This window comes from Mirounga angustirostris, unplaced genomic scaffold (genome assembly GCF_029215605.1).
Source record: "Mirounga angustirostris isolate CCGP_5_RB_7025 unplaced genomic scaffold, mMirAng1.0.hap1 SCAF_1, whole genome shotgun sequence".
Lineage (NCBI taxonomy): Eukaryota > Metazoa > Chordata > Mammalia > Carnivora > Phocidae > Mirounga > Mirounga angustirostris.
Genome location: NW_026991709.1, coordinates 203,484,017 through 203,495,885, shown reverse-complemented (window position 1 = coordinate 203,495,885; position 11,869 = coordinate 203,484,017). Strand labels below are relative to the sequence as shown.

The window sequence follows — 11,869 nt, the reverse complement described above, 5'->3', positions numbered from 1 at the left end:
AGTTTATTTGAGGGTCGTGTGGGATGGGAGTGGGGCTAGGGCCTCTGGAGATCCCTGGGGCTCTGAGTTATCCACTCTAAGCCTTGGCAGTTTCGTGAGCCCCAGAAGGTGGCCATCAACCCACCTTTTCCTGCCACCAGGGGCCCAGACTGACGACAGCACAGGTGGACATGCACTGAGGACCAACTGTGCACAGGCACCTGGAATGGAGCCCTAGGAGGGGGGAACCACTTATGTCCCCATTTTATAGAGGAGGAAACTGAGACACAGAGCAGCAAAGCCCTCAGCCAGGGGCCCACAGCCAGAAGGTTGGGTCCAGCCCTCCAGGTGCCCCTGTGGCCCTGGGCCACTCTGAGCTCAGCACACACAGATTTCAAATGCTCACAGCCCGGAAGAAGTCGCAGAGTCTGAGACTTGTACTGTCAGCAGCATGGGGGTTACAGAACCCTGGTTCGAATCCTGACTCTGACGCTCAGTACTGGCCATGGGACTCCTGGTGAGTCACTGCCCCTCTCTGGACCTCGGTTTCCTCATCTGTAAAACGGATGGAGACATTTAGAGAACCACTGTTTAAGCCCGACCCTCCCCTCCTGCCTCTAACATCTGGACAGCTACATTTCCCAGCCTCCCCTGCCCAGAGATGTGGTCATGTGACTCTGTTCTCGCCAGTGAGGTATGAGCAGGAGAGTCCCAAGGCCTCCCAGGAAGATTTCCAGAAAGTTCTGAGCACCCCCTGGCCTCAGCCTTTCCCTCTGAGAGAGGAGGTGAAGCCTGGAGCCCTGGCAGCCATTTTGTGCCATGAAGCCACCTTGAGGACGCAAGCCAGGGATGCTGAGAAATCAAGTCCTACTGCTACTGTGGCTGAGCCTGGGCTATCTTTACAGAGTCCTCTTCCTGCTGCCTGACACCAGGTCTCTATCCCTGATCCCTGCGTTCACACCAGTGTGGAGTCCTTCCCTGAGCCCCCTGGCCGGTGGCCTAGCATGCTGCGCATCTCGTGGGTCACCCCTTCCCAGTGCCCCCTGCCAACTGACAGTGTCCGGTGCATGTAGGATAAAGGCAGGCTGGTCTCCCGGCCTCCCCCCATGGCTACAGGTGCTGTAGCAGCGAACGTGGGTCTAAGGGGGCCCCCAGGTTCTGGGAAGGATGAGTAGGGGGTCCGGCGGTGGGTACCCTGCTGGGGTGGAGCCCCGGGGCTGGCCTTGGAGACTCTAGCAGGGTGGACAGGATCGTCTTCAACGTGCGGCGGGGACAGTTCATGGAGACCGCGGCGGGTGGCCCGGGCAGCTCGGAGCAGAGTGTGGGTCAGCGCCGCCACCAGGACCAGAGCACCCACTCCAAGGATGGAGGCGGCTGCTGCACCTGTCTCGATCTCAAAGAGCAGCAGGGCATAGATGGACAATGCTGGGGAAAGAAATGGCTCTCATTTACTCAGTCAACAAACGTTTGCTCCCCAAGCCCTGGGAGAGCTCTCCCAAACAGAGGGCAGTCACAGAAACCCATACATGATAGGCACACAGCTTAACTATCTAATCCTCTCACACCATCGTCACATGCATTTTACCATAAAACGGTAAATATTATGTTATACATACTTGACCACAACTAAAACAACCCGGATCTCAGACTTCCTGAGTCCCGTGATTAACTTTCAGTGAATCACAGCCCCTCTCTGGCCTCAGTTTGCTGGTCTGAACAAGATGGTTGGTGACCTGACCTTGAGGACCGATCTGTACTAGTTTTCTGTTGACTTGTGCAGCGCCCAGTTGGCACCATTCTTTTTGATGAGGACTGTCCTGTGCATTGTAGGATATTTAGCAGCTTCTACCCACTAGATGCAGTAGCATTCTCCCCCTTCCCTGTCTTGACAACCAAAAATGTCTCCAGATATTGCCAGATGTCCCCTGGATCAGCAGAATCTGTTCCCAGTGAGAACCACGGGTCCAGTCCCTACCCTCACCCTGATCGCTAATGTAGGAGCACGGACCCACCTCTCCGGCATCATTGACGTGTATGGTACGTCAATAGCTTGGGACCCATTAGCTTGGCTAATCAGAGCATTGCTTCCCCTGGTTGTAGTGATTGGTGCAGAGTTATCACATGCCCCAAGCCCAGCCAATCAGAGCCAGCCCTGGGACTTTAGACTGGGCTATGGGTAGGGAGGAATCTTCTCACTGGAGCAGTGGGAGAATTGGTAGAAGAGAAGCCCAGAGTGGGATGGAAGCTTTCTTGGCACTTTGCTGGCTGTTTTTATGCTTTCTCCAGCTCTGTACTCTTGCTTTTAAGATGCCACACTGCATCATGTTTGACATATTAAAGTGAGGCCAAGGACTTTTTTTTTTTTTTTTTTTTTGCTCTAAACATTTTTGAAAAGGTTTTTTCAATTATTCTTTTGGCTCTGGCTAGCAATGAATGGATGATTGGATGATTGGCTGGATGTGCTTGGGAATTCTTGCTGAGTGAGGTCACCTAACCTCAAAAGGAATCTAAATGGGAGCTGAACAAATTCTTAATTTAACACTTAATGAGGCTGACATAGTTACCTTTTTTTTTTCTCTTTGTGAGTTTTCTTGTATACTAGAATGAGGATATCTTATTCTCCAAGTCTCCAACACTTTTTTTGCCAGCCTGGGAAAAGGCTCAAGGTTATAGGCATTATGTTGAAAGCACTTACAGATACAGGCATCTTTCCCAGAGGATAGCAGGTGAAGAGGTGAAACAAGAGGCATTTCCGATTACCTTGTTGAGCACCTAGAACCAGCTGCACCTGAGGCCAAACACCCCCGATCTTTACAGATACATGAGTCACCTCATCCACTCTCTTTTTTAAAAAACTCACAGCTGGCGCATTTTATTAAGTCAAACAGCAAAAGTTATGCAGAGTTCCCTGCACTTTATATACCCATATATACCTTTATATTCCCATAATGAACCCTAGGCTCACATCTCACAAATAAATAATTTAAATATCTCTTCTAAACTTCTATTTTTCTGTTGTAGGAATAATAATACTAAAAAAAGACAGTAATAGCAAATCCCTTCTTTTTCATTCAGCGGAATATTTTCTTCTTCCAGGAAAACGGGTTGTTTATAAGGGTCCCCGTGGTCTATGTATGATTCAGCACTGAGTCTGCAGAACCATCAACACATCTTTCAAGATTAGAACAAAATATAAAATGTCAGGAGTCTCTTTAAAGAAACTTGATGATTTGGTTCCTTTACTGGCAAGTGTGGGTGAGAGAATGTTGATCTAAGAAAAGTTATTACAGGTCAGGGAAGGGAAGACTGTGCACTGTGTCCTTCTGGTACCCACATTATTAGTTTTTGTTTTGCTTCATGTTTTGGGATTTACACTGCATTTCTGGTTTATACAGCATTTTTTTTTTTTAAAACCTAAGCCATTCTTGAGCTGGAGGTTCTGATATTTGTAACCAAACAGCTTTTTACTAAGACCAACCTGTGAAACACTATCTCCAGAAAACCACCAAGGACATGAAAACTTTTGTTCAAACCAAATGTAGGAAACTGAAGAATCAAGAATGTTCTGAAGACAATACAACTTATGGAACCCCCACTGGGGTCAGATGCCACGTATGGGCTTTCACAGGGACTAACCCAGAATCCCCTCAGCAATTCTAGAAGGCAGGGATGTATGCATCCCCACTGTACTGATGAGGAAACTGGGACACAGTGGGAATCTGCCCAAGGTCCCAGAGCACGAAAGTGTCAGAGCCAAGAGTTGAACACAGGCAGACTGGCTCTGGAGAGCTGACTTCAGTTATGGGGTCGTTACCCCCGGCCACCCCCGCCCGGGGCTCTACACCCCATATTCTATTCCCCGACACGCACCTGCTAAGTAGACAGAGACCCCACAGCAGAAAAGGCCAAGGGCCACATGTCTGAGGAGGCGGCAGTCATAGAGAAACCAGTCAGACCTGGGAGGGAGGGGGGGCAGGAAGAAAACGGGTTCAGGGGGTGAAGCTGGTGGGGGAAGGCCACGTAGGAGAGGGAGGGAGAGTGGCCCAGCTTTGGGGGACCTGAGATCTATGTGAGGACCCATCCATCCATCCATCCATCTACCCCCTCATCCATCCTTCCAGGTAAATGTCCATTACCATTTACCATCTACCCATCCGCATCAATTATTCAACCATACAGCCATCCGTCCATTTAACCAGGACCTATTAATCCATCCAGTCACTTATTTAAACAGCCACCATCCATCCATCCATTCATTTGCCATTCACCACCCACGCATCCATCCATCCATCCATCCACTCATCCTTCACCCACCCATCCACCCATCGTCCATCTCCCATTCACCATCCAGCAATCCAACCAACTATCCATCTGTCCATTCATCCATCCCTCATTCACCACTCATCCATCCACCATCCTTCCCCCTTCTCCCATGACCCACCCATATACATCAGTCCATTCAAACATCCAACACTCACGAAGCAGCTATTATGCACAGACTCTTGCTAGACACCTGACTTCCATTATTTTACAGACCATAAGCTTATTTGGGAAATGAAGAAACCAGGGGTAACTTGTTATCAGAGATGATAGAAAAAGAGATTCCCAAGAGCTGAGACTGATTGAGGACTTGGTTTTGAGCCTGGCACCCTGCTAAGTGCTTCTGTTGTGTGCACTCTCCCTTCCCCATTCCTGAAAGCTTAGGAAACGGAGGCTCTGAGAGCTTCCATTATCACTCACCTCCCACCGGTGCAGTGGAAGTGGCCTCCTCCCCGGTCTCCCCACCACCTGCCCTCCTGGCCCCTTTTTTCCATGGTGGCTGGAGGGGGTTATTCCAAACTGAAGTCAGATCATTCCCCTCCTTTCTCATAACTCTTTCAGGCAGAGTAAACCCCAAGATCTTCACCACAGCACAAGGAGCCCTACATGGTCCAGTTCCTGATTTCCCTGCCCTTATCTCCCTCATGTCTCCCTCCGGCCACACCAATCACCTCGACCTCCCTCTAACGCCCCAAGCTCATTCCTGCCCCAGGGCCTTTGCACATGGTGTTCCCCCTGCCTGGACCACTGTCCTCCAGATCTTCTGCCTTCTTTCCTCCTTCAAGCCTCCACTCAAGCCTCTGCTGATGGTCCCTTCTCAACCCCCACCCTGTCGTCTTCCCTGGCATCGCCCCATTTTCTTCCTTTCCCAGCATTCATCCTCACTTGACATTACCGTCTTGTCTCTATTGTCTACCCCATGAGGGCATGTCTGGGTCCGCCTGGTTTCTGCTGTGTCCTCTACTCCCGGTGCTGGGCTCAGCCCTCTGCAGGCACCCAACACATATTTGTTGACTGACCCACCAGTGCATTTCAAAACCCCTTGAGCTATGGAATGGATAGTGCACACTTTAGGTGGGATCGACTCCAGTGGTGGAAGTTCCCATCCGTTCTAATCCGTGGAATCCTGGACCCTGATTCTGGCTCCCTTCCCCCAGCATCCTGGAGGGAAACACTGGGAAGGTTCCTCCCAGCATTCCCTGCCCCGACACCTGCCGCCCCGGTACCCATGTTCCTGAGCCCAGGTGCCTGAGGAAGGAACCCCACCCAGGGCCAGAGCACAGGCTCTGGCTCTACCAGAAGCAAGTTCAAATCTCGTCCACCCGCTTCCAAACCCGGCAGCCTAGAGAGATCAGCCTCCCCTGTGTGAGACACAGTTACAAAAGGAGGTAGCAACACCAGCCGCGCAGGGACCGCGGGCCTTTCCTGGGCTAGTCCACAGAACGAGAGGAGCACGTAAAGCTTAGGGTTCCCTCAATGACAAGCGCTCTCAATACGGGGCCAGCCGCCCCTGGGTCCTCTGTGACCGCAGTTTCCACCTCTGTAAAATGGAGGGTGCAGCGGTCGGTGCACCTGCTGCAAATTTTCACTAATATAGGATGTAGGGAGGGAGGGATGATAGAGGGAGTAGGGGATGGAGAGAGGGGAGCAAGGGAGGACGGGATGGAAGAAAGGAAGAGGGGAAGCTCTCCCCCAACCTGAGGCCCCCGAGAGGGGCAGCGGCTCGCCTGGGCTCGCCTAGGCTCGCCCAGCTCCCAACCGGGCCTCGGGGAGGAGGGGCCTGTCCTACCTGCCGGGGCCGGGCCCCCGCGCCAGCTCGGCGCCCAGGTGGCCGCAGAGCGCGGCGAGCAGAAGGCAGGTGAGGCCCAACACCAGGGCGAGCGCGGCGAGCGCGGCGGCCAGCGGCAGCAGCGCCCCGGCCGCGTCCTCTGGCAGCCCGGGGCCGGCACCCAGCTCGGGGCCGAGCCCGTCGGCGCGCAGTCCCCGCAGCTCCGCGCGGCCCGCCTGCAGCTGGAACAGCAGCTGCGCTCCCAGCGCCGCCAGCACGGCCGCGGGGATGCCCAGCAGGGTCATCGCGGCCAGCACCCGGCCGCCGTACGACCGGGCCATAGCGGGGGTCTGCGGGTCGGGGTAAGGGGGGGGGCAGTCGAGGAATAGAAGAGATTTTAACGGGGCAGGGGAGTTGGGCGGGCGTCCAAGGGCTCCCAGGAGTTCCGAAGAGGGCGGGACGGCAAGGGGTGTCCGTAGAGGGATTCGTGTGCGGATCGCGGTGGGGACCGTAGAGGGATTCGTGTGCGGATCGCGGTGGGGACGAGGAAACTCCGCGAAAACTTGGGACAAAGTATTCTCCTCCCTCCGGGGACCCAGCGGGCGCCCCCTCCCGGCCTCCAGATCCTGGCCGGGCGGGGCCGGCGCGGGGCGGGGCGAAGAAGGGACAGAGGCCGCCCCAAGAGCCGCAAGGGCTCGGAGGCCGGATCCAGGGAGCCCCACAAGCCCCTAAACTCGTTAAAGCGACCCCCACACCACCCACTGCCCTAAGCGCACCTGTTTCATTGTTTAAAAAAAAAAAAAAGGAAACTTGAACGAATTTCTAAATAATTCACTTTGATATTCGGTCTCTTACCTGCGGACTTTGCAACTGGCTGCGATTTCCCTTCCGTTCAACCTTCTTTCCAGGCTTTGCAGAAACGTCGCCTCCTGGACGAGGCCCTTTTAGGGCCCCCGCTTGAGGAGGCTCTCCTGTCTTTTGCTATTGGGCTTTGTTCTTCCCACGGCCTGTTTTGTTATTATTTATTTATTTTTAATTTTAAAAATTGAGGTGACATTTACATGACATGAAAGAAACCATTCTGAAGTGAACAATTCAGTGGCATTTAGTACATACACAGTGTTGTGCAAACAGCATCTCTGTCTCGTTCCGGAACATTTTCATCATCCTTAAAGGAGACCCCATTCCCCATTAGCAGTCACTCCCCACTCCCTCTCCCCCAAGCCCTGGCAACCACTGATCTGCTTTCTGTTTCTGGATTTGCCTGTTCTGGACATTTTATATAAATGGAGGCAGACTCTATGTGACTTTGTGTGTCCGTTTCTTTCACTGAGCCTAATGTTTTTTGAGGTTCATCCACGTTGTACCGTGTATCAGTTCTTCATTCCTTTTAATGGCTGAATAGCATTCCACAGTATGGATGGAACACATTTTACTTATGCATTTGTCTGTTGAGGGGCATTTGGGGTTTTCCCACCTTTTAGCTGTTGTGAATAGTGTTGCTAGAACACGCACACACAGTTATTTGTTTGAGTCCCTATTTCTTTTGGGTTTACACCTAGGAGTAGAATTGCTGGTAATTATGGTCATAATATATTTAACTTACTGAGGAACTCCACCCCGCTTTCCACAGCAACTGCACCCTTTTACCTTCCCACCGACAATGCTAGACGGTTCCACTTTCTTCACTTCCCTGCTAACTCCTGTTATGTGCTGGGTTTTGATTACAGCCATCCTACTGGGTGCGAAGTGGGATCTCACGGTGCTTTTGATTTGCATCTCCTTAATGGCTGATGATGCTGAGCATCTTTTCGTGTGCTTGCTGGTCGTTTGGGTATCTTCTTTGGAGAAATGCCTCTTCGGGTCCTTTGCTTAGTTGGTTTTTTTTTTTTTTTAAGATTTTTATTTATTTATTCATGAGAGACAGAGAGAGAGAGAGAGGCAGAGGGAGAAACAGGCTCCCAAGGAGCAGAGAGCCCGATGCGGGACTCGATCCCAGGACCCTGGGATCATGACCTGAGCCGCAGGCAGACGCTTAACCATCTGAGCCACCCAGGCGCCCCTTTGCTTAGTTTTGAATGGGTTGCCTGTCTTCTTGTTCACCCCCACCCCCCCGCCCACCCCGCAGCACTTTGCATCTCCTGAAGCCCTGCTGTTTGGTCCGAGGCCCCCGTGCTGGGGGGTGGCGCTGCTCCCCAACGCCAGGACGTCTGCCTCAGTGTCCCCTGCCGTGTCCCCTTAGTGTCTGGGGCGGCACTCTTCGGGAGGTTGCGGCACAGAATCCCCAGGCGCGTCCGCCCCGCAGGGGTCAGAACAGCTCCCCGGCGCCGCCGCCCTCCCCCCCGCCCTCCCCCTCGCGCGGGCTCCCGCTCCCCGAGCCGCGTTTGCCGCGGGCCTCCCGGTCCACGCGGTACTTGCAGCGGCGCAGCGGCTCCGTGAGGCTCCGCGGCGCGGTGTCGTCCAGGTCCTCGGGCTGCAGGAAGCTGCGGTCCAGCAGCTCCGCCGCCTCCTGCCAGTTGGCGAAGCAGGCGGGGCCCAGGCGCCGGATCTCGTCGGTGGCGTCGCGGGTGAGCACGTCCCCGCCCGGCTTGAGCACCACGACAGCCGGCAGGCGCTCCACGGAGAACCGGCGCCCGAGGTCCCTGCGGGGCGGGCGGGCCGGTCGGAAGCCGGTCCCTGATCCCGAGCTGGGGAGCCGCACATCCCCCCTCCCAGGACTTACTGAGCGCCTTCCGTGTGCACCGTGGGTGCTGGGGGCGCCCAGGGACCAGGCCAGGCCGCAGTGGCCTCTGCGCTGTGTTTCCAATACCTCAGACATGCCACCATTTCATATATTATATTATATTATATTATATTATATTATATTATATTATATTATATTATATTATATTATATATATTATATATCACATCACAACATGCACTGTGTGGGACATACTTATACTAAAAATGTATACTGGGGCGCCTGGGTGGCTCAGTTGGTTAGGCATCTGTCTGCCTTTGGCTCAGGTCGGGATCCCAGGGTCCCGGGATGAAGCCCCCTCGTGGGACTCTCTGCTCAGCGGGGAGCCTGCTTCTCCCTCTCCCCCTGCCTGCCACTCTGCCTACTTGTGATCCCTCTCTCCCCCTCTCTGTCAAATAAATAAATAAAATCTTTAAAAAAATAAAAAAACATATACTAAAAAATTATTCATTGTTGACGCGAAATTTGGTTTTAACTGGGCAGCCTGTGTTTTATCTGGGAACCGTCAGCGTGCTCGTGTGTGTGTGTGTGTGTGTGTGTGTGTGTGTGTGTGTAGGGTGGAGAGGAGGGGGGTGAGGAGAAGGGGGTGGGGAATCGCTCACTCTCTGTCCAGACACCTAACCTAGCCCGAGTGAAGGCTTTGTTGAGAGGACCCTGCCTCAAACGAGGTCAGCAGGTCCGAGTTTGTCTCTGATGCCCTCACAGCTTCATCCCACCCTGGGAAGGGAAATGTTGCCCATTCGCAGGAAAGATCCCCCTCAGCGGCAGAGAGGGCAGAAGGAGTGAGCAAGTGTCCAAACTCTAATAATGCTGGGTGCAGAATGAAGGTCTCTAGAAACTTTCAACTTGTGGAGCAAAATTAACGAAATCAATAAAGTGTCAGAAAGCCTGCGACTCATTTTCAAATGGCTCCGTGCAAGTTCCCCATGCGTGTAGATAAAGCAAATATGGCAAGTTGTTAACGATTGCTCTGGGTTTCATTGTATGCTTCTTCTAACTTGTGGGATCTTGGACATTTTTCATAATGAAAAGTTCGAGTTTAAAAAGAAAGACAGCCGGGGCGCCTGGCTGGCTTAGTCGGAGGAGCGTGTGACTCTTGATCTCAGGGTTGTGAGTTTGAGCCCCATGTTGGGTGTAGAGATTACTTAAAAATAAAATCTAGGGGCGCCTAGGGAGCTCAGTCGGTTAAGCGGCTGCCTTTGGCTCAGGTCATGATCCCAGGGTCCTGGGATCATGAGCCCCGCGTCGGGCTCCCTGCTCAGCTGGGAGCCTGCTTCTCCCACTCCCTCTGCCTCTACCCCTGCTTGTGCTCTCTCTCTGTCAAATAAAGAAATAAACTCTTAAAAAAATAAAATCTAAAAACTAAAAAAATAAATAAAAAGAAGGGATGCCTTACTGCGGAAAAGGGGAAGGTTCTAAGATAGCCACGAGCTGTAGTTTTGTTTATTGGGCAGCTGGGTGCAAAGCTTGAATCTACCCACCTCTCTCTCAGCTCCAAGGCCCTCCTCACAGGCTCCCAGCTAGTCTGAGGACCACATCCACTCCCGTTCAGATGGGGTTTGTGGCGCTGCTCCACATGATGCTTACGGACCTCTCCCATCCGGTTATTACTTACAGTTCCCTGAACTGGCTGTTCTTTCTCTGGTGGCCTCCCAGCCTTTATCTCTGCTGTGCCCTCTGCCTGGAAACCCTTCCCTCTCCTTACTCTTTCCTATCCTCCCTGGCCTTGGGGTCTTTCTTTAAAGCCACTTCCTCAGGGAAGCATCCCCTGACCCCAAACCTCAGCAAGGTCTCCCCATTATATTTCCACATGGCATCCTCCCTTTGTCCTCTGGACCATTACTGCAGTTTCTTATTATATATTTGTTTGAGTCTTTGTGTCACGTCTATCTCCCCAACTAGGTTGTAAACCCCTTGGGAGCTAAATAGAAATGGGCGTATGCACCCCCCTGGGTGGCCCCCTCCCCACCCCGCCTGGGTACAGATGGGCACACAGGACATGCTCATCAATTCCAGATGGAACAGAGGCAACAATAAACAAACCTTTCAGCAAAAATAGCTCCTCCTCCAGGAAGCCCTCCCTGTCCTCTTCTCCCACCTCACCTTCTCAGGTCATCCTCGAAGGGCAGGAAGAGCCACTTCTTTGGCATGTCCCTAAGGAACATATCCTGCTGCTCCTCCGTGGGATCCTGGGACACGTACACCAGAGCCAGCTGGGCTGCCCGCAGCACATAGAACTCATCTGTGAGCTTCACGAAGAAGTCCCTGAGGATAGGCGCGAAGGCTTGGCACTGCGGGCAGGACCCAGAGCCAAAGAAGAGCAGCACCAGCCGGTTCTCCAGCTTGCGGCTGAGCTCAGCCTCCGTGTCCAGCTCGTCCTGGTCGCTGTTGTTGCGAATCAGGACGTGGCCGGAGAACAGGGAGGCCATGGCAGCCCTGGCTGAGAGCTGGGGACACGGCCGAGGGACTTTGTGTGGCCCTGGGCCTGCTGGCTGGCTGCTGGTCTGGGATTAGGTATCTTTAGGAGGCCAGCTTAGGACCTCACTAATCTGCCTAAACCGTGGCCTGATTCTGTACTGCCTCCAAGGGTAGGGGTGGGCTGCCCATGGGCTCCTTCTCTGGAGACAGCTAGAAATCCATTAAGAAAAAGCACAGGATTGCAAAGGAAAGCAGTCATCCTGACATATGGGTGTGAAAATATTTTATTAAGTTGTGATGTAAAATATATGTGCTTCCTCATGAATTGAATGGGTTAAGTAATCGTGATTCACCAGGGCTCTACAAATGATTGTGATTTCGATTGTGATAAATGATATTTTGAGATGCCTGCCTGCAATGGCCAGGATATGATGTGAAATTATCTTTGATCTCCACAGGAGACAAAGTCACAGGGCTGGCCGATACCTGCTTTGACAGGACATGAAAAACGTGCTGCATTCCAGTTAGAAGTGTAAAAATTAATAATGGGGAACTTGCTAAAATGGAGATGGGAGGCCAGAAGGGGGAGCTCTCACCATACCACTCCCAGTCAATTACAGGAAGAAGGGTCAATTTCAGACC

General features: G+C 52.8%; 2 protein-coding genes across 2 annotated transcripts; both read right to left on the bottom strand.

Annotated features, from left to right (window-relative positions):
- Positions 1-7,984, bottom strand: TMEM221 (transmembrane protein 221). Its single transcript, XM_045863849.2, has 3 exons — positions 6,089-7,984; positions 3,850-3,935; positions 1-1,404 (listed from the first exon to the last, which is right to left on the bottom strand). The coding sequence occupies exons 1-3, from the start codon at positions 6,406-6,408 to the stop codon at positions 935-937; spliced, it is 876 nt and encodes a 291-aa protein (XP_045719805.1). The 5' UTR covers positions 6,409-7,984; the 3' UTR covers positions 1-934.
- A 391-nt stretch (positions 7,985-8,375) lies between these two features.
- Positions 8,376-11,477, bottom strand: NXNL1 (nucleoredoxin like 1). Its single transcript, XM_045902216.2, has 2 exons — positions 10,913-11,477; positions 8,376-8,709 (listed from the first exon to the last, which is right to left on the bottom strand). Exons 1-2 carry the CDS (start codon positions 11,236-11,238, stop codon positions 8,376-8,378), a joined length of 660 nt encoding a protein of 219 aa, XP_045758172.1. The 5' UTR covers positions 11,239-11,477.
- Between the last annotated feature and the right edge of the window lie 392 nt (positions 11,478-11,869).